At 45.5% G+C, this 23,862-nt stretch overlaps 2 protein-coding genes across 5 annotated transcripts in view; one reads left to right on the top strand and one right to left on the bottom strand.

Moving 5' to 3' along the window:
- Positions 1-18,832, top strand: part of LOC110522120 (transcription regulator protein BACH2) — a 98,896-nt gene extending 80,064 nt beyond the window's left edge. For all 4 annotated transcript variants that reach the window (XM_021600244.2, XM_021600243.2, XM_036975670.1 and 1 more), the window contains 3 exons: positions 2,605-4,173; positions 11,807-12,013; positions 13,412-18,832. In XM_021600244.2, coding sequence (XP_021455919.1) covers positions 2,605-4,173; positions 11,807-12,013; positions 13,412-13,894 — 2,259 coding nt within the window. In that variant the 3' untranslated portion in view covers positions 13,895-18,832. The remainder of the gene's footprint in view (positions 1-2,604; positions 4,174-11,806; positions 12,014-13,411) is intronic.
- Positions 18,833-21,801: 2,969 nt separating this feature from the next.
- Positions 21,802-23,590, bottom strand: LOC110522121 (gap junction alpha-10 protein-like). The gene is made up of 2 exons (XM_021600245.2): positions 22,184-23,590; positions 21,802-22,047 (listed from the first exon to the last, which is right to left on the bottom strand). Exons 1-2 carry the CDS (start codon positions 23,588-23,590, stop codon positions 22,009-22,011), a joined length of 1,446 nt encoding a protein of 481 aa, XP_021455920.2. The 3' UTR covers positions 21,802-22,008.
- Positions 23,591-23,862: the final 272 nt, after the last annotated feature.

Below are 23,862 nucleotides of genomic sequence, written 5' to 3'. Positions count from 1 at the left end.
CCTGTTTTCTATTGATATTTCTTTGTATATATCTTTACAAATTATGCTGATTCATGATTTCAATTATCTGAGAAAAGCTGCCTGGTTGAATGTCTCATCCAGACTCCCGACACCTTCATTACTATGCAACAGCTGGAGATCAAATTTGAATATTGAAACTATGTTGCAAAGGACGTAGAGACTGGCAGCAAGGTCAAATCTCTGCTGTTGAAAACGAAATGTTAGTTTAAAAGATATGTGAGATAACGTCTAGATGATTTTTATAATGGAGTTCAAGTTTATAAATTGCCTGGCTGGGCTGATGAGTCAGTGGATTGCGCAGTCAAATGGAACAGAGTGAATAGGAATTTTAACGTCATAGATTTAGCCGGTGGTAACTTGTGGGATAAGTTTTAACCAATCAGCATTCAGGGTTACACCCACCCGTGTAAAATTACGGATAATCGTGAATGAATCGAGAATAATGATGAGTGAAAAGGTTACAGAGGCATAACTATCATGCCCCCAAAACATGCTAAACATCCTTTAGGCTAAATCAAATCAAATAAGCCGGTAGCCGGCTAGTGACAGTGTCTAAGGTTCAGGGCAGGGTACTGGTCAGAGGCCGGCAGGTGGTGATTGCTTGAACAGTCTGATGGCCTAGAAGCTGTTTTTCAGTCTCTCGGTCCCAACTTTGATGCACCTGGACGGTCTTCACTTTCTAGATGGTAGCAGGGTGAACAGGTATCTTGATTATGTTCTTGGCCTTCCTGTGACACCGGGTGCTGTAGATGTCCTGGTGGGCAGGCAGTGTGTCCCCAGTGATGCGTTGGAATGACCACACTACCCTCTGGAGATCCCTGCTGTTGCGGGCGGTGCAAATAGCGTACCATGCGGTAATACTTGTGACATCTTCTAATGGGCGGGGTTAAATACATAAGGTGCATTCATTTCTAAACTGTGAAAACAGATATGTATGAAATACCCTCAAATAAAAGTTGACATGTGCCACTGTCGTTTCATATAATGAATTTGATCTCAAATCCAAAGGTTGGAATATAGAGTCAAATTAAACGTTTTAGTGTCACTGTCCAAGTAAATACGTAGGTGAGTGTATCTCGTGTTATTGTTTGATCAGGCCAACCCCTTTCGTAACCGGGACAACGCTGGCCCAATTATGCACCGCTCCATGGGTCTCCCGATCGCAACAGAGCCTGGACTCGAACCCAGAATCTCTAGTGGCACAGCTAGCAGTGCCTTAAGCCACTCGGGAGGCCCAATCTTGTGTATTTTAAACCCATTTAGAATAATCCCTCCAACACAATCAACACACATCTCAGTGATTTCATTCCTTCTGCTAGGAATGATTGAATGTCCTCAGGCTTTTTAAAAAAAAAAAATCCCCCTCTATGTTTGTATTTCCTTATATACACTGCCCAGTTGTTTTTCCAAAAGCAAATTTCTGTGGTTTGTGAGCTTCATTTCTGAGGAGGGAATATCCGGTTTTACTAGAAGGGTGCGCAGCCTCTACTGCTGACAGTGGGCAGCGGGGCAGTCTTCTCTCTCAGACAGAGGGAATACCATTACACCTAGGGAATTCATCTTGTGTTGTTCCTACCAACAATGGAAAGCAAAAATAATCAGTAAACACTGGGCCTTTTCTCCCTGCTCATTAAAAACACATTGAGAGAGCCCGTTAAGTGTTACCGGGAACTTGACATCGCTCTGACAAAGAAAAGTGCTTTGCTGAACAATGCCGCTCCCCGATTCAAAGTGAAACCCTCGTAGTTGTGTTTGTGAGGACACCTTGCCTTGTGTAGTTTCACGTGGCATTCCTCGAGCCAGCCCCTAACAGAGGTGCGTTCGCCATCAGAAGCTGTAGTTAAACAGCACTGTGTGCTACTGTTGCCTGCGCAAGGGATGTGTCTCTCAAATTGAGCTTAACACTGGTTTCTCTCTACAGACACCAAACAGAATGGCATTAAACAGCTAGCTAGCCTGGCTCCGTCCTCCTGTCTCTCTGTCTTCAACAACAACCGTAGTAGAGGGCGGCCAAGCTTCTGCAGTCTCAGGAGTTTACCTAATTATCCAGCTAGTTTACTCCATATGGCTGCAGTAAAGATTAGCCACTGTCTTGCATAATCGTTAGGTTTTAGAGGCACTTCACCTCAGAGGGGCTGCAGGGGACTGAACCTGAAAGTGAGGCAGCAGCAGGAGCTGCAATCCATATGGTCCTACACTGTACGTCGACACCACACAAGACTAGAGGTGGGCGGAAACTGCCGGGGGAGAGCGATAGGCTACCGCCGGGCGGCAGGGCAGACAGACTGGTGGGCCAGTGGAATGTCAGTATGCCACAAGGGTTATTGTAATGAAAATGGGGAGTTGGACACAACATAAAATGGGAGTTGGACACAGCCAGCCAGCTAGCCCAGCACCACTGTTTTTTTTATTTATTTGCTAGGCTGTATAGAAAGTTCGGTGCTGACCCGATAAAAGATTAACTGGTACTTTTAAAGTGTTTGTTTATGGTCATTAGAGCTGTCGGGTTGTCTAACCACAGTCAGGGATCAGAACAATGGCAGTGCTGATGGTAATGCTGGCAATTTCCCTGTTTTTTCGCAGGTCACTGCCAGGGGATTCGCCCCATTGTTGCAGTTTGCCTACACTGCTAAGCTGTTACTCAGCAGAGAAAACATCCAGGAGGTCATCCGCTGTGCCGAATTCCTGCGCATGCACAACCTGGAGGACTCGTGCTTTCGCTTCCTGGAGGCCCAGCTCCGCAGCGAGGAGGATGGCCTGCTGCTGTGCCGCAAGGTGGCGCCGGCTGAGGGGAACCACGAGCCTGAGGACGAGAGCATGCAGTCTGAGACGACAACAAAGGTTGCCTCCCCCCGGGCCCGGCGGCGCGCTGAATGCTTGGCCTCCTTGCGGCAAGCACCAGACGCGGACCCGCTAGCCATGGCGGTGCCCAGCGACTTCGCAGACGGACGGCTGGACTTCGACAGGCACGGAGCGTCGGACCTCCCTCGCTGCCCCAAATACAGGAAGTACCAGTGGGCCTGCAACAAGCACAATAACGACACCTCCTCACACACCAGTACCTCAGGTTTTCCAAGCACATTATTATTTAAGGAGACCAGCGGTGGCATCAGCGACGGGGCGGTCCGGGACCAGAGTAGGCCGCCGGTGGCTCAAATCAAAGTGGAGCCTCGGGCAGAGGAAGAGGCCATCTCGCTGTGCTTGTCAGGGGACGAGCAGGATGGCCATGACAAGGACGACGTGACAGCCATGGAATTGGACAGTGTCCCAGTGGTATCCCCCTCTTCCGTCAAGAGGAGCAAGTCCCCCACCTGCCTCCGCGCCTTCTTCAAGAAAGGAACGGACCTGCCAGGTCTGCCCAACGTGTCACAACAGCTATTCGCCAACAGACTCGCCAGCGTCTGCCCCGAAGACAAAGAAACCACTCAGGGAGATTTCAGGCCTTTCACTGCAGTGGAGCTGGGCCTGTCTGTTACATCCCCAAAGGTAGTGGACGGCTTCCCTCCGATGCTGTCGTCGCTGAAGTCCGCCTCCTGCGACGGCGTTTGCAAACAGGAAGTGGAGCTGGACCGCCGCAGTGTCATCTTTTCCTCCTCAGGGGCCTGCGACCGTCTGGGCACCCCGGCGCATTCCTACCCCGGTGGGAACTCTTTGGAGATGGAGCTCTCAGAGCACACGCCAAAGAGTCTGTGGGCTGGTGCCAGCCAGTCCCTCCCCACCTCACAGACCTACTCTCCCAGCAGCGCCCCCACCCTCGCTTCCACCACCACAGAGCCCCCGCCGCTCCTCTGCCACCCGCGGCCCAACACCAGCTGCCCAGTACCAATCAAGGTGTGCACGCGCTCGCCGCCCTCCGAGACCCGCACGCGGACCTCCAGCTCCTGCTCCTCCTACTCCTACGCGGAGGACGGGAGCGGCGGCTCACCCTGCAGCCTGCCCCAGTTTGAGTTCTCCTCCTCGCCGTGCTCCAACGTGGCGCTCCGCCTCGCCACCGACCAGCAGGACCAGGTCGTGATAGGGGGAGATGCCCTCTTCAACCAGGTGCGCCCCAAGATCAAGTGCGAGCAGTCGTACGGCACCAACTCCAGCGACGAGTCGGGATCCTTCTCCGAGGGTGACAGCGAGTCGTGCCGAGTCGAGCAGGGACCAGAGGTGAGTGAATTTAACACTATCACACTGCCTTCTCTCATGTTGTACACACTGCCTTCTCTCATGTTGTACACAATGCCTCACACACCCAGTCCCACCTTGGAGACAAATCATCATCTCACAGTGACCTTGCTCTCTGGGTCTGCATTCACAGTCATTAGATAATCATGTAATTGAAGCGGGAGTATTATTCTTTCAATAACAGATTTACAGCAACGCCACCGTGAACAGAACAGGGGCACAGATGCGCCTTGATAATGTTAATCGGCTTTACGCACTGTTTGAGATCTGTGTAATGAGTCTGAATAGGAGCGAGGGTCCAAACCGAACGCGCTCGCTCGAACAGTCTGAGCCCACACGCACACACACAAACACACACACACACACACACACACTCCCGAGGATGCGGTGGTCGTGTCGAGGGCTGTGATTGGTTGATCCTATGGACAGGGAAGCGCTGGTGTGTGTAGAAGGGCTAATAGACTGAGATGTAGACGGCCGGAGCTAGGGAGGAGTCCGGGTTCTCTCTAAGGCCCGGGGTCTGAAGGGGTTCTCCTGTGGCTTTATCTCTGTCCCCCTTAGCTGTCACGGGCTAAATAGCTGATATTTTCCCTCCACAAACCTGACATCTCTAATCCAATTCCACACAATCTGCATCTGCTAATTGTCGAGCCACCTCGCTTGGGCATGTACACTGTATACATGTATGCTGTGTCACCAATACACCTGCACTACTTGAAGGTGAAGGTAGCCTTTGTTGTATTATAAACAAATATAGCTTATAATGTATGTGACAGACGCAAGGTAGGCCATGTTGTGTTACGCACAGCTTTAAAGCATATACGGTATGTTTGCGATAGCGATCAGACAACAACAGCGTAATGAAACAGGATGTAGTTGTATTGTGCACGTGGTTTGGTGGAGGGGGGGGGGGGGGCTGCTCCGCGTTGTGTCATGATGAGACTGCATCCTGCAGCGCCTGGCATGCTGCTGACAAGGATGGATGGCCAATCCCTTAATCATCCCCTAATCCATCTGGCCAGACAACCGATGTCCTCCAGGCTGACTGCAGAACAGCCCTGGTGTTGTTGTTGATGTTGTTGTTGTTTACTGTGAGATCACTAAGGATAAATAGAATACAGCCTAGTCAAGTGGACAATTATAATCAGGATGAAAGCGGTTTTGTTCCATCAAAAGGAAATGTAAAATGATCCTTTTTTTTCTTCATACAGAATGCCTCTGATGCCTCTTTAATTTCATCTTGAAACTATTGCATCCGTAGCATTTGCTTTTGTTGTAGGCAGACCTGTTTTCTCTTTGCCTGGAAGATAAAGGCTCGCCGCTTCTCAGCCTGAGACCTTGAAGTGCGCAGGGAGCCGAGAGAGGGAGAAACTGGTGCGTTGCCATGGCGATCGGATTCAGCCTCGTCCCTGTTTCGCCGGTGTTGGAGCCACATGACAGGGACTGTGGAAAGAATCCAGTCAGTCACTTCTTCTGTGCACAAACAGAGAGATTAACAGCCCTAGCAGTAATGTGTAATTATTACCTCAGTGGCACCCACACCCAGTGATTTATGGGCCGTTTGAAGGACTGTTGAGTGCTCTACTATAGACAATTGTAATTTACAGCGTTAGAGCTGTCGAGGAAGAGAAAAGCAGCCCCAAAATGACTCTTCAGACATTTCCAGTTCCCTTTGTTATCTTGTATGAGTCAAAGAGTGTATGGAACACACACTACACTCTATTGTAGGCAGTCGATTAGCAGAGCACAATATCCACTGTCAGATCCAATGACTGTATATATGAATGGACAAAGTCACTGATCACGTGACACCATTCATTCCTATGTGAAGACTCAATAGCGCATTGAAGCCAAATTAAGTCAGTTAAGATGGCGTCTCATGGAGACATAACATGCGCAGTTTGAGCTACTCCAGGAAGTGACGTTGCAGGCTAGCTCAGTGCTGCCCCCTCTCTTTGAGTAACTCAAGTTAAAGGCCGCCCGGGGTACTGCAGGCTGCCATTAGCAACTAAATTATCCTTGTAATTTCTTCTTTGTGCAATTAAAAAATGATTGGTTCAAGGACAAACATCTGGTGTATTAGAAGCAATTATTGGTACCGTGATTGTCTTCATTTGTATTTTATTTATTTTTTTACACAATGAATGACCATGAAGATTTCCATTCTTCCATTCACTATAATGAGGGGGATCCTGTTTTCTGCTAACAATGTCTGCAGTGCCCGGTCGGCCTTGAACTTCCGTGGCTTCAATGAGAGGGGGCAGTCGCTCTCCCCTGGTCAGACCTCTATTGACCCGCATGGAGTAAGCATGCCTGCTGCTGATAAGATGGATTATGAATGAGGTTGGCAGACTCTGCCTGGTCTCAGATGCTGCTGTGTGTGAGAGAACCTCTCGCAGTAGTGCTGTTTGGTTTATTACATGTTGTTATGGATGGAGGCGTAGGAGAGCATTTACATAAGGATCCTCAGTGTGGGGCCAAATCCCGCCGTGCTTTTCCTCCAGCTTTATCTGGCAACAAAACTGCTACCTCATGCTTCCTGGGGCCCTCTTTTCCTTATTCCCCCCAGTGAGTCGGCTGTACAAACAAACACAGCTAGCGTCCAGGGAGGCCACTGCCATGCCTCTCCCTCTGTGTATTTGCAGAGCAAATGACAGGCAGACCGGGCCCCACTCAGGGAGAGCTAGTCAGGCAAGCGCCCAACGCTGCTGCTGTTGGAAATAGCTGCAGCCCCGGCGCTGGGAACAATGAATTCTGACAGGGAAGGAAGTTGTTAAACTGGAGGCTAGTCTGGCAGAGGGAGGCAATAGTCATTCAAGGTAGTCTGAGGTCTCCTGGCTGCTCCCAGTACTGAGGTTAGAGGGTGTTGCATACGAGCCCACATCTGGTAGCCACATTAGCAACACCCTCCCACATAGCAGACACTACACCACACTGGGGTAACTTTTTAATTGACACATTTTTACACCTTAACTGTATTTCTACTGCTTCCCAGCTGAACGACATCATACATAGTGAATCAGTCACTATGTCAGGAGAGGCCCCTCTGAAACATGGACCATGGCCCGGATTCATAAAGAGTCTCAGAGGAGTGAGTGCTGATCTTTGATCAGTTTTGCCTTTTCAGTTCATAATGAATACGATTATGTGGACAGGGAGGAGCTGATCCGAGATCAGCACGCTTTGTGAATACGGAACCCAGTACACCACCACCAGCCAATGTTTTTGCACTATCCACCCACAGAGGAGGAAGCAGAGATGGAATTCACAGTGATAAAGGAGATGGAATTCACAGTGATAAAGGAGATGGAATTCACAGGGATAAAGGAGATGGAATTCACAGTAATAAAATAGATGGAATTCACAGGGATAAAGAAGATGGAATTCACAGTGATAAAGAAGATGGAATTCACAGTGATAAAGAAGATGGAATTCACAGGGATAAAGAAGATGGAATTCACAGGGATAAAGGAGATGGAATTCACAGTAATAAAATAGATGGAATTCACAGGGATAAATAAGATGGAATTCACAGTGATAAAAGAGATTTAAAGAGCTGAGACCTTTTTCTCTCTTTCTCTCCCCCTCTCTCTCTCTCTCTCTCTCTCTCTCTCTCGCTCGCTATCTCTCTCCCTGTGTAGGCGTTAAGCTCAGTCTAACTGTCTGGTCACAGTATGCTGCACATATTGATCTGAGAGTGAGGTGGGAGTGATAGGGAAGTAGAGTTGATATATTAGCAGCACAATGTTTCCGATCTCGCCCACCACCAAACGTTAACCCCTGAATGAACATGTGACACAGGAAGTGCACAAACCTAAATATCACTTCTGTTATTTCTATTATAGTCTACAGTAAAAAAAAATTTAAAAAATGTAATCTTCTTGCTCCACCCTTGTTATGATGCATCTGTGGTCTCAATAATTTCAGGCATACAGTGTAAACCACATTATACTGATTTGGTGCATGATTTTTTGTTGTTGTTGTAGGTTTCGTTATTTGTCTTGTGTGCAGACAGAGTCAGGCTGTTGTTGTGCCCATTGGGGAACGTTCGGATGCTGGGGCTGGCAGCTGAGAACAGGCTCTGTGTCAGCTTTAAAGCCAGCTGGGGTGCTGCCACTTCGCCTTCCATCCCCTGGGACCTGGCATCCTGCAGTAACAGTACCCACAGAAACACAGCCCATCTCTTCACCACAGAGCCTCTCTAACTCATCTCCCATAGGGGTTTTCCGGCAACAGCGTTTGTTTACGGTAGAAAAAGCAATACGATACTAACCGGAGTTCTGTAACAACATGATCTTCTCCCAGATCTTCATAGGATGCATAATGCTCTGTAATCACATTATAAACCAACAAGTGATATATCACTGTGTAACTGGGACGTAGTATATAATCAGCATAGAAAGACGCTAGTGTTTACGTTCATGTTTTATCGTACTCACCAGATAAAGGTCTGTTTTTGATGCAGAGGCAGAGCCACAGTCACGATAGCAGCGCTATAGAACTAGTGGGAGACGGTTAGACCTGAAAAACAAGTCACAGTGCATGGCCATTTAAGTCAATGGCTTCACTTTTCAGACAAAATTGCTCTGAAAATTGGAAGTACAGACGTAGGATCTTAATTTGAGTAGGTTTTCTACAGCAGGAAAATATTCCTGCGGCAACAGGAAATGTGGATTATTATGTACATTAAAATGAATGGACATTTTTTTGTAGGGGTTCATAAAAAAAATTGTGGGGAATCAAGTCTGACATTTTAAAGTGGAAATTACAAACTTTAGAATCCTTTTTACATCTTGAATACACTACAAATTAGCATTTCCTGCTGTGCAGGAAATTTCTCAGCAACAAAAGAGTGATCAAATTAAGATCCTACATCTGTATTTATTGCCTCAGGGCCTGTGTCAATAGCTAGGAAGGAACACAGTTGTAGGTGGCTTTGCATGCCTCTCTCTTGCACAGTGAGCTGCAGTGTTAAACTCCCTCCCAGGGTTCAACGTGGGTCATCAACCCTACAGATGAGGACTGGCAGTACAGAACCCACTGACCCCAGGCGTTAGCCGTCATCGTCGGGCCGCCCCACCATCTGACTCCTAAGGCTTGGCCCAAGTCTGGACCTGCAGGCAGCCAGATGCCCACCCTCTCTCTGTGTGTCTGAGGGGAGAGGGAAGTAGGGTATAGAGGCACTGCACACACAGTGCCGCCCCGGGTAGCAGATAATCCCTGCTTTTCACTCTGGACCTATTTGCAGCATAGTGACCCAGAGAAAGAGTGAGTCTGGGGGGAATAGAGGGGAAAGAGGAGAGGAAGGAAAGACGGAAGGGGGAAAAAGAAAGTTAGTGAGAATCCAGAACACATTGGGTCTGAATTTATGACTGCCGTCAGATCTGCTGCTGGACTGATTATCCTGGTGGAGCCACTAAATATATCCTAGGTACCCCTTCAGAACCCCTTCCGACCGCCGAACGCCACTGCCGGGAAGAACAAAGAAAATAACATTACAAGGTCGCTCGCTGTGGAGAGGTAGCTGAACATCTCCTCCCTCCCCTAGCCTGTCTCAGGGAGAGAGCCCCCCCCCATCAGTACATCTGTCTGGTCACTCCATAGATCTCTATAACTAGTGGTTATTAGATGGCGCTCAATGGGGCCATCATCACCGGCAGAGTCATCTTCTGTTTGTTTTCAGATCACATAGAGCAGGCAGGATGTGGATGTGTTCCATTGCCCGCCCTCTCTTTCTGCCTTCATTCTCTCTGTAGCTACTGTCATACCCTGGCTGGTAGTGGGAGGGAGCCTGCAGGGCCTAGTGTGGCCTGGAAATCTCCTCCCATTATTTATTCATGTGTCTGCATGCAGCGGCCAGATGAGAAATAGGCTCAACGGCTCGGAGGACTGAGGGCTTCTAATGAGGAAATTCAAGCCTGTCTCTCTGGGATAAATTGACATCTAGATTTGCTTTTCAATGGAGAGTGATTTCGATGTGCTCGTGAATAGGCACCTTGCTTTGTCCCTTGAAGTGCAGCACTTACCGTATATCTCGGCTCACTGTGGTGTGTGCGTGCGTGTGTGTGTGTGTAGTGGTAGCTTGAGGGAGTGTAAGCAGGCTCCAGCCCAGTCCATTGTCCTCTAGTCTTCTGTTTTAGTGGGGCTCAGTTTGCAGTCACGAGGGGCTTTTGGATTCTCCATCTGGCCCTGGTTCAGCGGCCAGGTACAGAGAGAACAGGGAGACGTTTCTCCTCCCCCCTCCCTCCCTCCTGTCCCTCCTCGCCGTTTGACTTTGTTCTTGACGTGCTCCAGAGAGGCAGCCGCGGGGGGGGGGGGGGAGAGAGAGAGAGCAGAGCGGAAGAGAGCAGCAGCTCATCTCATCTTGGCAAAAGCTCTCTGGCTGTCTTCCTCTGGCTCTTTGTTATTCCTCCTCGCCTCTCTCTCTCTCTCTGCCATCCTGTTTCCCCCCCCCCCCCCCCCCCCCCCCCCCCCCCCTCCCCCCAAGCTACTCTGCTACGGCTCCCTGGTGCTGTGAGGTACCGCTGGGGTATGTCGGTATCAGAAGGTTTGTCAGCACCTAAAGGGAACAGAAAGAATCAGGCGATCTATTGATGCTTTGCGGGGAGGAAAAATCACACCCTCGTGGAAATTGGCAGCGAATCCATGGAAATAATGTATTGTGATAATTTGCAATTATCTGTATTTTATTGCCAATGATTTTTCTCCGGATTAGTGTTGCACTATGTGACTGAAGGTGTCAGAGAAAGTAAGGCTCTGCGTGTTTCTTTTGTTCTGCAGCCCCTGTGGACTATTGTAGGTTGATAGTATAGATCTGGCCTGCAAGATTATATTCGTTTGCCCCCCCCCCCCTAACGTTTGTAGTGTTTTGGGTCCAAAAAAAGACGGTAAAATCACCAGGAATTCAGCAACAAATGTGTTAAATTCAGGAAATCTGTTTCCAAGTGTTCCCATGAATAGAAAAAGAGACGTGTGTGATCGTCTCTCAATGTTATTCAACGTATGAAGTGATTGTTATTTTCAAATATTTTTGGGGCTTAGTTGGGATCAATTTGCAGTGTGCAAATTATTATAATCATGTTCCGTTCCTCCGACCATCCGCTCCGACAAAAAAAAACGTCCCACGGCTGAATCTAGTTGCCTACCCCTAGTGTAGATGTTACATATCATGCCCTACAGATATCACCTGACACCATTATGGATGGGGGTGACAAGTCCCTGCCTGTCCCTCCTCGATCTGTCACGCTGGCACCTCTCCAAGCCAGCAGGGACAGATGGAGAGACACTCATTTCTTAGATCACGTTGTCCCCCTCTGCCCGAGAATAGGTTACACGATGTTCAATATTTCAGGTTGAGAGCGAGAGAGAGAGAGAGTGCTGCAGGCTTTACATGTGTATATGTAAGTCACATCCTCTATTCCTGGTCCTGACGGCACTCTGGCACCATCTTGTGGTAAAAAAAAATGTGGCTGACCGTTTTTGACACGCACATAAAGTCGATTCAGCAAGGGTTCATCAAACTGTTACACATTCACGTTCCTTCCATATTCCATTCAAAAGTGAACGCTGTGCCACGTCAGATGTGAAAAGCCATTCTTTATTTCTTGATTTGCAGGTGAAGCTTCCTTTCCCTGTCGATCAGATCACAAATCTTCCGCGGAACGACTTCCAAATGATGGTCAAAATGCACAAACTGACCTCAGAGCAGCTGGAGTTCATCCATGACGTCCGGAGGCGCAGTAAGAACCGCATCGCAGCGCAGCGCTGTCGCAAGAGGAAGCTTGACTGTATCATGAACCTGGAGTGTGAGATCAGAAAATTGGTGAGTGTGTCTCCAGCCATGTCTCTCTCACAGATACACTGTGCACACCAGAGGAGGCTGGTGGGAGGAGCTATAGGAGGACGGGCTCATTGGGATGGCCGGAATGAAATGAACGGAGTCTAACATGGGGTTTCTATACGTTCAATGTGTTGGACACCGTTCCGTTCATTCCATTCCAGCTATTACGAGCCCGTCCTCCTACAGCTCCTTCCACCAGCCTCCTCTGGCGCATACAGTACTACAGCACATAGTGTGTGGACCTACTGGCATGTAAAGTAGTAGAACCATGTAATGTCTATATAGTACCGATCTCTCCCTGGACTAATGATAACTGTTGGCTCCCGAGTGGCGCAGCGGTCTAAGGCACTGCATCTCAGTGCTAGAGGCATCACTACAGACCCTGGTTAAATCCCGGGCTGTCTCACAACTGGCCGTGATCGGGTGTCCCATAGGGAGGCGCACAATTGGCCCAGCGTCGTCCGGGTTAGGGTAGGATTTGGCCGGGGGTAGGCCGTCATTGTAAAATAAGAACTTGTTCTTAACTGGCTTGCCGAGTTAAATATATCTATTTTTTAAATCACATGTTGACAGCGCAACAAGCATTACCTTGGGATAGAGCGATATTAATTACCTCAACACCGTGTCAGCACTTTCACGCTGGCCGACTGCCCTCTAGCTGCCAAGCTGTCAAAGTACAGCAATGTGTGTAGGGGGAAGAATAGTAGATAATAGTAGAGTCGAGCATCCGCAGTAGAGTGCTGGCTGTATGTCTCTCTTCCTACCTCCTCGCCCCCACGTTTCCATGGCATCGCGGCGGGTGGTCTCTCACAGGCAGCCAGTATGCTTTTGTTCCATGATGGGGGGTGGAGCTGCGGGCCCTTTGATGTGTTGTGTGTGTCAGCCACACACACATGTACACACACACACACACACACACACACACACACACACACGAGTGCTTTACACTCCACAGTGGACTGACAGCCTTCCCCTTGATGTCACCCAGCAGCATCCTAGGATATGAGAACAAGTTCATCATCTCAAACCGCTTTCCACCACCTGGTCCCGTGTTACCTCGGTGCGCACAGCATCCTGGGAATGCTCGCCCATCACAAACCTCATCCAAAGCATGCATTATTTAACATAAGCTCGGTGAACAAGCAGTAAAGCTAGGTCACGTGAACTCTTTTATGTTGATACGAAGAGGTGAATTGGCATGTAGTACGTATCTATGTCACGCTGCTGCTATAGGCAGCGTGAAGCATTTGTAGAACGTCGACTGTGCAGCTGCAGTGTCAAAGGGCATCACAGTATGTACTGCATGTATCTTTGCTCCTGGTCAGACCACAGCTCATGACACTTGTCCTCATCCCTAATATTTCCTTGTGTGTCCACCAGGTGAACGAGAAGGACAAGCTGCTGACAGAGAGGAACCAGCTGAAGGAGTGTATGGGTGAGCTGTGGGAGAACTTCTCCTGTCTGTCCCAAGAAGTGTGCAGGGACGTGCAGCTGAGCCCCGAGCAGGTCCAGTCCCTGAACCACTACTGCCCGGTCCTGAAGCCCGGCACCAACACCATCGACATTGCCGGCAATGCTGCCTCCAACAGCATTGACCTCACCACCCACTCCGGCTCAGCCACCCCGGAGCCCAGCTTCCTCAAGTCCCCCGGGCCCTCAGAGAGCGAGCCTGACTCGGTCATGGGGAATGGGGCTGACGGGGGGGCGGGCAGCAACGAGGCGGAAGGCCAGGAGCCGAGGTTATACATGGAGGCGGGGCTCTCGTTCAATGAACAGTCCAATCAGACAGTGACGGTAGACTTCTGCCAGGAAATGACTGATAAATGTACAACTGATGAACAGCCGAGAAAGGACTGTACTTAGTAAACGGTGGTTTTAATATCTGTGTTTTTATTATTTAATTTTTAGTTTTGATTTTCTTCTGACAAACCCCTTTCTCGGGGTTGTTGAGATGGTCAGCCTTGGCCAGTGTTCTTTGAAAATATTTTTTGTTTGTATGTCTTTTTAAAGGTTGACACTACAGTTGTCTTAAGAGCAGCAATACTGTTCTCCAGGTATTCTCCTCTCTGTAACCATGACAGAGTGGGAACTTCTCACACAAAACTCCTCTTACAATGGTGCTACACCGTGACCGGGCAGGCAGCGATCTCCACAGTGTTCTTTATCCATGTATTACAGTCTACTCACAGGGATGGGCAAAGTTCACATCTTCAATTCAAACCTCAATGGACCTAACAGCAGCTCCCTCTGTCTCTCGATCAACCTACAGTTTCTATCTCCCTGTCTCTCCTCTCTCTATTTCTCTCGCTCTCCCTTTCTCTCTCTCTGTCTCTCTCTCTCCCAATCGCTCTTCTACTCTGTCTATTCCCTATCAATCTATTTCTACCTCTTAAAACACTTTCGCTCTCTGTATATTCTCTCTCTCTCTCACGCTTATTCTCTCACTCTCTCGGTGGCCCTTGTCACAGCAATTCAAACTCAGGAAGAAATCTTCTGAATGTTCGATATGATTGATGAAAATAAGAATACAGCTTCTGTACATGAGAGATTTATGAAGCAGTTAGACTGTAAATGTTCATATGCAAAAAAAAATCTCTTCTGCTTCACTCATTTTGCATTTTCTGTACAGCAAAGCAATGTGTACAGACAGTACCTAAACATTCCTCCTTTGCCTTCCGCAGCACTGAAACGAAAGAGAAAAAACTTAACGATTTGACAGGTGGTTAAATAGCTATGTTCCCACCAGGGTTGGGGTCAATTCCATTTCAATTCCAGTCAATTCAGGAAGTACACTGAATTCCAACTCTGTTGAAAGCTTTTCAATGAGGAAAATGTGAAATTGGAATTGCAATTTAGTTTGCTTTCTGAATGAACTGGAATTGAAAAGGAATTCATCCTGGTTCCCACACATCAGCAATACCATTGTATTTGGATGTTGTAATGGTAACTTTCAAGTGCTTGCTCGGGCAGAACGTATAATGTATATAGTATGGAGCATGGTGACTGTCACAGTAATATTATACAAGTAGAGGCTTAGACGTTTCTTTTCACTGGGGTTTTTGCTAAGGGGAAATATTTGCTTTGCTGTTTCCTGCCTAAAGGAAAATTCCCCATAAGGGTGGGTGTTCTTAAACTCAGGAAATCAGCTTGACACGCACACATAACACGCACACACACACACACGTACATTCATTTCAGAGCCCCTTGCATGAAAATTGGATGTTGCTGGCACGGACCGTGTAAGTATGTTATTAACCAGTGGCTCAAGCCACATCCATTCAAAATTTGACACCACTTTAAATGTGAAAACGAGTTTCAGCTTGTTGTGTTTTTGAGGAAACTTTATTTCTCCTTATCAGTGTTTGAAGATGCTATATGTACGATGGGGAAAACTCTCACAGGCACCTTTTGGATTTCTTCGGTGTTATGTTTCAATGTTGCCAAGGAATGTGTGAGTAGACATCTTCTCAAGCTGAGGGATAGCTATTCTGTCTGCAACAACAACAAAAACAGACACCAAGTATTTCTATTTACCAAGGATACTTTCCCCTAATGAATCTGGGCTAAATTCAGGCTCTTTCCTTCCAGCACCGGATGCTCAGTTATAACTAGTTCTAATAGCACTTCATAGAGGGCTTATGTCTGGTTCAGAATCCTGAAAAGTCTAATACCGAAACACTTGAATTGGCACTTAAATGAAAACATCTTATTGAATGTTAATATTGATATAAATATCTCTATGAAGACATTACATTTTTTTTTAACTACAGTAAACAGGGTTATTAACAAAAAAAAGGAAGCTAACATAATATTGAAGAGTGTGAGATTGAAGATCTTATATTTGTAATTCTTTAAGAATTGAATAAGCTAATTGAGACTTCAGTTCACGTGAAAGCACTGTGTGTGTCATCATCAAACTGATTGAGTAACAATCACGTGATATAGTAACATTTTTGCCCTGGTTGTACATTTGTTGAAAACATCATATTCTGTGATGTGAATGCATGCCCCTGTATATTTTACTTAGTTAGTTTGTCTAGCTTACGTTTGCTTCTAACGATAGTCCTCAGCTAAATGATTTACTCTTGTCTTTTGTTGATGAACCGTATTTACATTTATAATGTAAATATACAGAAATACGTTTCTTATCTGTTCAACAGTCAGAGAGGTGCTTGAAAATACAGAATATAAGAAAATAGAGCCATAACCTATGAAGAGGGGTGAATTCAATTGGAATATAAAGCTTTGCTCATAACTTGAACTTCATTCAGGACGAAAAGCTATACAGTTTGTCAGGAAAGAGCGACAATACAACTGTATATATTGAGGAGTCTGCAAATTCCCCTTGGCGTTACTCTGCTGCCCCCTGTTGGACACAGTTATGTAGTTCTCCAACCAGTCCTGACTGAGAACAAACCGTGTGGTATTAGAGTGCTCTGTGTTTTGCGGTGTGGTTGCAAGTCTGATTATTTGACCATACACATAGGTTTCCCTAAGGTTGTAGCTAGACTCATATACAGTCTCACACAGAGAACCACAAGCATACGCACAAATATGAATACATACACACACACACACACCATGCATGTCGTAACGGCATCCTTGCTCGAAGGCTTCAGTCTAGAGCAGTTGTGATTGCCTGTTGAAATTGTTGTTTGCGAGGTTCTTTTTCCACTTTGCTCTGAGTCATAAGCCGTCACTGAAGTGGAACGGTATTCATCCTCATTATCAGATACAAAACAGAAAACTAAAGATGGGTGGATTCAAGTGGACATTTGTGCAAACCATATGCAATTCCGACTTTTTCGTACTTGTTTTTTTGAAGTAAAAGTGAAAAGCATGACGTTCCACCAGAAAAGCACACTCATTAGGCTACACTTTGACAAATGTCATATTTTGGGAAAATGTATTGAAATGCATCAGGTTTATATTGTCCTCCATCAAAGCTATACCAATAGATATCCTTCTATCTGTTTGTAGATGTCCTTATAATGCTATTATGATTACTGTTGATGTTCTTTGGATAGCAATGAGTGCATAGCATATTTCTGGTGTGTAGGCTACTGTGCGTAACATTTCTAATTCCTCATCGTTGTTTTTTGCTCTACCAAGAGAGCCCCCTGGATTCATGTAAAGGCTGGTTGGGTGGATGCAGATACATGAAGAGTTTTTAAAGCAGCACCATCCCTCCAGTCATTTGACAGTCCAGTCCATACCTCTTAGCCCTCTAGCCTTGAGAGAGCTGCTCCATGCCTGATATGCCATGTGTGGTGTTACTATGGTGGCCAGTGGTTGAAAGTAGAGCAAGGCCACCTCAACGGTCAACCCCCTACCCCCCAAGCATTCCAGGTGAAATAAGCTTGTTGTGTCATCATCTCAATCGTCTGGTTTAACTTTAACCAGGATCAGTCATTGCTCTTGTATATCGTCTCAGGGTGCCAAGTGTTTTATTTCTCAATTTCTGAATTTGGAGCAGACGTTTGTAACTTTTAGCTGGTTTTTATGTTTGCTTTGATGTTTTTTGGCTTTGCTTTGGGTGTGTGAAAGTATAGCTTTAAACTCTGGTTTTATATTCCCGAAGCTTATTTCTACCAATGCAAATACTGTGTAATGAGCTTGGCCCGATACAGATCAACCCCATCAAGAGGCTGCAGAGAGTACACAATACATTGGAGTACAAATATGAATTATGTTTTGGTAATACATTTCATTATTAGTTGGATTTCTCTCAAGTTCTTTACCTCTGCAGTTTTTTTAACAAGCCAAACACACAACAACAACAACAAAAAATCCATGTCATTTGATTTGTTAACTGGCTTTGGTTATTAGTTGGTGGATATTTTCTTGTTTAGTTGAACTTTTGTTTGTTTTAGTTTTTCTGTGCTGCTTCTCTGGAGAAAAAAAAAACACTGTCTCTCCAACTCCAAAGGTTGTTGTTTTGAAAAGACGAACAAAACTTGCCTTTTTCACAAATTGCTCAACTTTATAATACAGTATACTGGTATCCTGATTACATGCACAGGCTGAGACCATTTTAGGAGTAAAAGAAAAGTTAAATATGTTTACAAAAAGGTTGTGTTTATTCAATTTGCCATGTATATAGAAATTGGTAGGTTAAAATTGGACTGATGGTTAGTGTTTTTACATTTTGTAAACAGAAAACTGTGTTTTCCTCAACTTGTCTTTTCATTCAACTGGGGATGTTTCAGAGTTACATGGATACAAGTGCACCTCCGATTTTTTGCCTTAGAACTTGCAGAGGTCATAGTTCACATTCAAGTGAAGTGAGTGTATGCAGGGGCCTACGCCCCCCCCCCCCCCCCATTTCTGAGCAACCACCAGTGCGGACGTTCTCACACTTATCTACCTGTGAAATCCTTCATACCTCTCATAATTGGTCAATGACTGTATCAGCAAACTGCATCAGGTGGGTTTTTTTTACATGCTTTTTACACAGATTATATGGATTATTGTATTAGTAGATTTTGGTGCATCATTTTTTTTTAAATGTAATAACTCTTAAGCTTGTAGTCACAAAGTTGTTTTTCTCTCCTGTTTTTCTAGAAGACTGTTTTGTGTTAATATTGTCAATTTGAAATAACTGTTAATTGCTTATTCTCTACTTACCTTGTTCATTTTTAAATGCTACACAACCCTAATGAATTCAAATGACTCAACAACCATTGTAAATACAGTGTTGCGTAAACCCGCTTTTCATTCATTTCAATTGCTAGTGATATATGAATGACATTTTTGTCTAGACACCATTTCTGTTTATGAAATAAAGAATCATATCATGTACATTATTTTTGTCCTTTTTTTAAAAATATATATCTGCAAATGCAAATAAATATTGTTTACTTCGTCGTATTCTTTCACTAAATCATAATCTGTACTTTTAAGGTGTAACTCGAAATTAACCAAAGGTATATGGACTATCTGATTAAAATCATATCAGATTTGAAATAAGGTGTAATGTAGTCACATAAGAAGAGGACCCAGGTGTTTCTTGTCCCCTTGCACAGTGAGAAAGATGGTTTGGGAGGCAAAGAAATGTCCCAAGAGCCACAGTTGGAGAGTTACAGAACGCCACCTCCAAGCCAAAAGGCTATTTGGAAGGGTTTCTATTTTTTTTAAACGCCTGTATTGTGAGCAACCAACAATTGTAAACACCTGGTGTTTGCTAAATGGCATTGGCACTTGGATTGGAACCGGGTGCTATGGTCAGATGAGATTAAAATAAAGCTCTTTGGCCACGCCCACCAGTGATCGGTTTGGCCTCGAAAGAAGGATGCATATGCAGGAAATACCCCATACCTACTGTAAAATATGGTGGTGAATATTTGATGTCATGGGGCTGTTTTGCTTCCACTGGTACTGGGGCCCTTGTTAAGGTGCACGGCATCATGAGCTCTACCAAGTACCAGGATATTTTAGACAAAAACCTGGTTGCCTCTGCCAGGACACTGAAACTTGGTCGCAAGTGGATCTTCCAGCAAGACAATCACCCAAAACACACCACAAAATCAACATCTCAGTCTCCGGACTTGAACTTCATTGAAAACCTGTGGTTTGAATTGAAGAGGGCTGTCCATAAGTACAGATGAAGGATATCAAGGATCTGGAAAGGTTCTGTATGGAGGAAGGGTCTAATATCCCTCCCAATGTGTTTTTCAATCTCATAAAACATTATAGAAAAAGGCTCAGTGATGTTATCCTTGCAAGGGGAGGGTGCACAACGTATTGAAAACGGGTGCCAATAATTTTGACACATACCTTTTTGAGATTTTTTCATATTACTTGTTAAACAAAATATTGTTCTCTGAGCAATTGTATTAGTATAAAATAAAAGCATATTAAAATTATCTTCAGCATACAGTATAGCTCAGTATTTGTATTTATAATTTTATACAGTCATTGTTTATCAAGGGTGCCAATAATTTTGGATGTGACATATTTGCATTTGAATAGTTGTACATCAGATCCTAGAAAAGCATTATGTACAAGCAAACAGGTTATAGATTTCTCAACGCTATCAAGAAAGTTGAAGATATTATATTTAAAAAATGTGTAAAGCATCCAATGCAGGGTTCACAAAACAATTTCAATTTGAAGAGCACTTCCATCTCCAACTTTACCATCGTTCTGTAGCATAAACAATATCAAAGTGCTTTAAAAAAAATTTGAGATCAAATATGTACATGGTGGAGTTTATCATCATATCCCACAATGTTTTACATGTATTATCAATCAAAATGTTGAATTCTCATCTTATGAGAAGACTGTCTTTTAGCAAAATGTCACTACAAGTAGCTTGCAGTCATATCACTTTGACAAAAAATATAAAATTCCACGAATGCAATTACATTTGAGGCCACAGATATTTCTTGCAAAGATAGCATGTGACGTATCAAACATTTGAAATTAGAACTACCCAAGCAAACATACACTGAACAAAAATATAAATGCAGCATGTAAAGTGTTGGTCGCATGTTTCATGAGCTGAAATAAAAGATCCCAGAAATCTTCCATTACGCACAAAGAGCTTAATTCTCTCAAATGTTGTGCACAAATTTGTTTACATCCCTCTTAGTGAGCATTTCTCCTCCCATAGAATCCATCCACCTGATAAGTGTGGCATATCAAGATACTGATCAAACAGCATGATCATTACCCAGGTGCACCTTGTGCTGGGGACAATAAAAGGCCACTCTAAAATGTGAAGTTTTGTGTCACATCACAATGCCACAGATGTCTCAAGTTTTGAGGGAGCGTGCAATTGGCATGCTGATTGCAGGAATGTCCACCAGAGCTGTTGCCAGATAATTTAATGTTCATTTCTCTTCCCATAACCCCATCACCACCATGGGGCACTCTGTTCACAACGTTGTCATCAGCAAACCACTCACCCACACCAAGCAGTACATGCTGTCTGCCATCTGCCCGGTACAGTTGAAACCGGGATTCATCCGTGAAGAGCACACTTCTCCAGTGTGCGAGTGGCCATCAAAACTGAGCATTTGCCCACTGAAGTCAGTTATGACACCAAACTGCAGTCAGGTCAAGACCCTGGTGAGGATGACGAGCACGCAGATGAGCTTCCCTGAAACGGTTTCATCAGCTGTCCAGGTGGCTGGTCTCAGACGATCCCACAGGTGAAGAAGCCGGATGTGGAAGTCCTGGTCTAGCGTGGTTACACATGGTCTGCGGTTGTGAGGCCGGTTGCACGCACTGCCAAATTCTCCAAAACAAGATTGGACGGGGCTTATGTTATGGGTAGACATAAGCTACCAATACTTTGATGAGATCCTGAGGCCCATTGTCGTGCCATTCATCCATTCATCCATCACCTTATGTTTCAGCATAATGCACGGCCCCTTATTGCAAGGATCTGTACACAATTCCTGGAAGCTGACCTCCAGTTCTTCCATGGCCTGCATATTCACCAGACATGTCACCCATTGAGCATGTTTGGGATGCTCTGGATCAACGTGTATGACAGCGTGTTCCAGTTCCCGTCAATATCCAGCAACTCCGCACAGCCATTGAAGAGGAGACAACATTCCACAGGCCACAATCAACAGCCTGATCAACTCTATGCGAAGAAGATGTCATACTGCATGAGGCAAATAGTGGTCACAACAGATACTGATTGGTTTTCTGATCCACGCCCCTACTTTTTTTTTTTTTTTAAGGTACAGTATCTGTGACCAACAGATGCATATCCGTACTCCCAGTCATGTGAAATCCATAGATTAGGGCCTAATGGATTTCTATCAATTGACTGATGTCCTTATGTTAACTGTAACTCAGTAAAATTGCATGATACATTTCTATTTTTGTTCAGTGTAACTATACTAATGCGTTTACTGCTCATCCACAATACATATGTTATTATGAATACAATTAGGCAATTAGAAGGGGAATGTTGCTTCGTAATCAGTGTCCCCAGATCCTTCTGGTCCCTCAGCCAGTTCTCACTTTTTCATGATTGAAGACAGTTCCAGAATCATGCTCTGAAAGATTGAAATATGCAACATGAGTTAGTCAGTAGTTATTTAATCCGAATCTTAGCCTTAGAAACACATGATGAGAATCCTACAATGCATCCTCCATTAAAAAAAAATTGTGTTGTGTAATAGTTCTACTTACCATTGACATTCTTCGTCCACTGGCTGGAGGCGGGGTCATAGGTGGGCTCTCTCCTTGGGCGATACGCTTGGCCTCTGTGTCCGTCCCACTCCCGGAGTTCGGGCTATCAGAAGGACTGTCCAGGTTGGTCTGAGAGAGTCCTCGGGACATGAAACTAGCCTTCCTCCCCGTGGGATAGTGACCACTGTCAGGTGAATCACTCATGTCACTGTAATCCTGCAGAGCGCTGACCCGGCTCTGCTTGCGTAGCTGGTTCCACAGGGCTGCTGGTATCTCCATATGGCTGGCCATTAGGGAAGGCCGTGGCTGTGCTCCGCCGTGCCTGGGATGGCATGAGCCTTTAGGCCCGTTGGAGTCATCACTGCTGCATGAGTGGTTCCTCTGGTCCAGGGTGTAGTGGTGCTCCACAGTCCTCAGCTGTCGCAGGGACTGGAGCTCAGTCTGTCTGAGGTACTGCTCTGAGTCGTTGGTGCCACCACTATCGTTGTGAGGAGCTACCGAATGCAGGTACAAGGGGATAGCATCCACGTGGCTGTTAGGGACCATTGTGTAGGCCGTCTGAGTGAGTTGCATCATCTTTTGGGGTGATGAGTTTGTGAGGACACACACCTGCTGGACCATGGAGTTTTTCTTGGACCTGAACACTAATAAGCTTTCGTCATCTGTACCTTTATTTCCATACAGACTTTGTTTGACTTTCTTCACTCCCAGGTGGAATATCTCGAGGAGATTCAAGAACAAAGAAACCCCAGCGATGACGAGCATGAAGATCATGAAAATGTTCTTCTCAGTTGGTCTGGACACAAAGCAATCCACACTGTTCGGGCAAGGCAATCTCTCACATTTGTACAAAGGATCCAGTCCAACTCCGTACAGCACATATTGTCCCACTATGAAGCCAACCTCCACCACTGACCTCGTCAAGATATGGAAAACATATGTGCGCAGCAAGGAGCCCCTGAGTGGAGCTTTCCTTACTCTCTTCTGTTCCTCCAGCTTCCTCAGCTCCCTCTCTATCCTCTGTCTGTCCTCGTGAACGGGCTCAGCGCCCTCTAGCTCCGCTTTCAGGAAGGCTTTTTTCTTGTGTCTCTCTTTTTCAAGGGCCCTCAAACGGTACAGTGCATGTCCCATGTATACCAGAGAGGGAGAGGACACGAAAATGATTTGTAACACCCAGTATCGGATAAGAGAAATGGGGAATGCATCGTCGTAGCACACGTTCTTACACCCAGGCTGGTCCGTGTTGCACACAAACTCACTCTGCTCATCGTCCCACACATCCTCTGCTGCCACACCAAGAACGAGCATCCGGAATATAAAAAGGATGGTTAGCCAGATTTTTCCCACGATGGTTGAATGAATATGTACCTCTTCTAAGATGCTCCCCAACAAGTTCCAATCCCCCATCTTCTGAGTCACATATCCTTATGCTATAAAAAAAGATTTTACATACATGAATTTCCACTGGGCCATGGTATTTTATAAATACCTCACAGGATAAGCACATTTTTCATAGTTTAGTGTGTATATTTTTCATGATTCCAATGCAATTGTCCTCTTTCAAATGTAGACTGTTCAAACATGCAATATCAAAATAAAGGATTTAAGAGTAAGAAACAACTTACATGACAACTAGGTTGTGTGTTCCACTTGCTTCAGAAATACCTGAATATTTGGTA

The sequence above is a fragment of the Oncorhynchus mykiss genome, chromosome 4 (assembly GCF_013265735.2).
Source record: "Oncorhynchus mykiss isolate Arlee chromosome 4, USDA_OmykA_1.1, whole genome shotgun sequence".
Taxonomy (NCBI): domain Eukaryota; kingdom Metazoa; phylum Chordata; class Actinopteri; order Salmoniformes; family Salmonidae; genus Oncorhynchus; species Oncorhynchus mykiss.
This window is presented reverse-complemented; position numbering and strand designations above follow the sequence as displayed.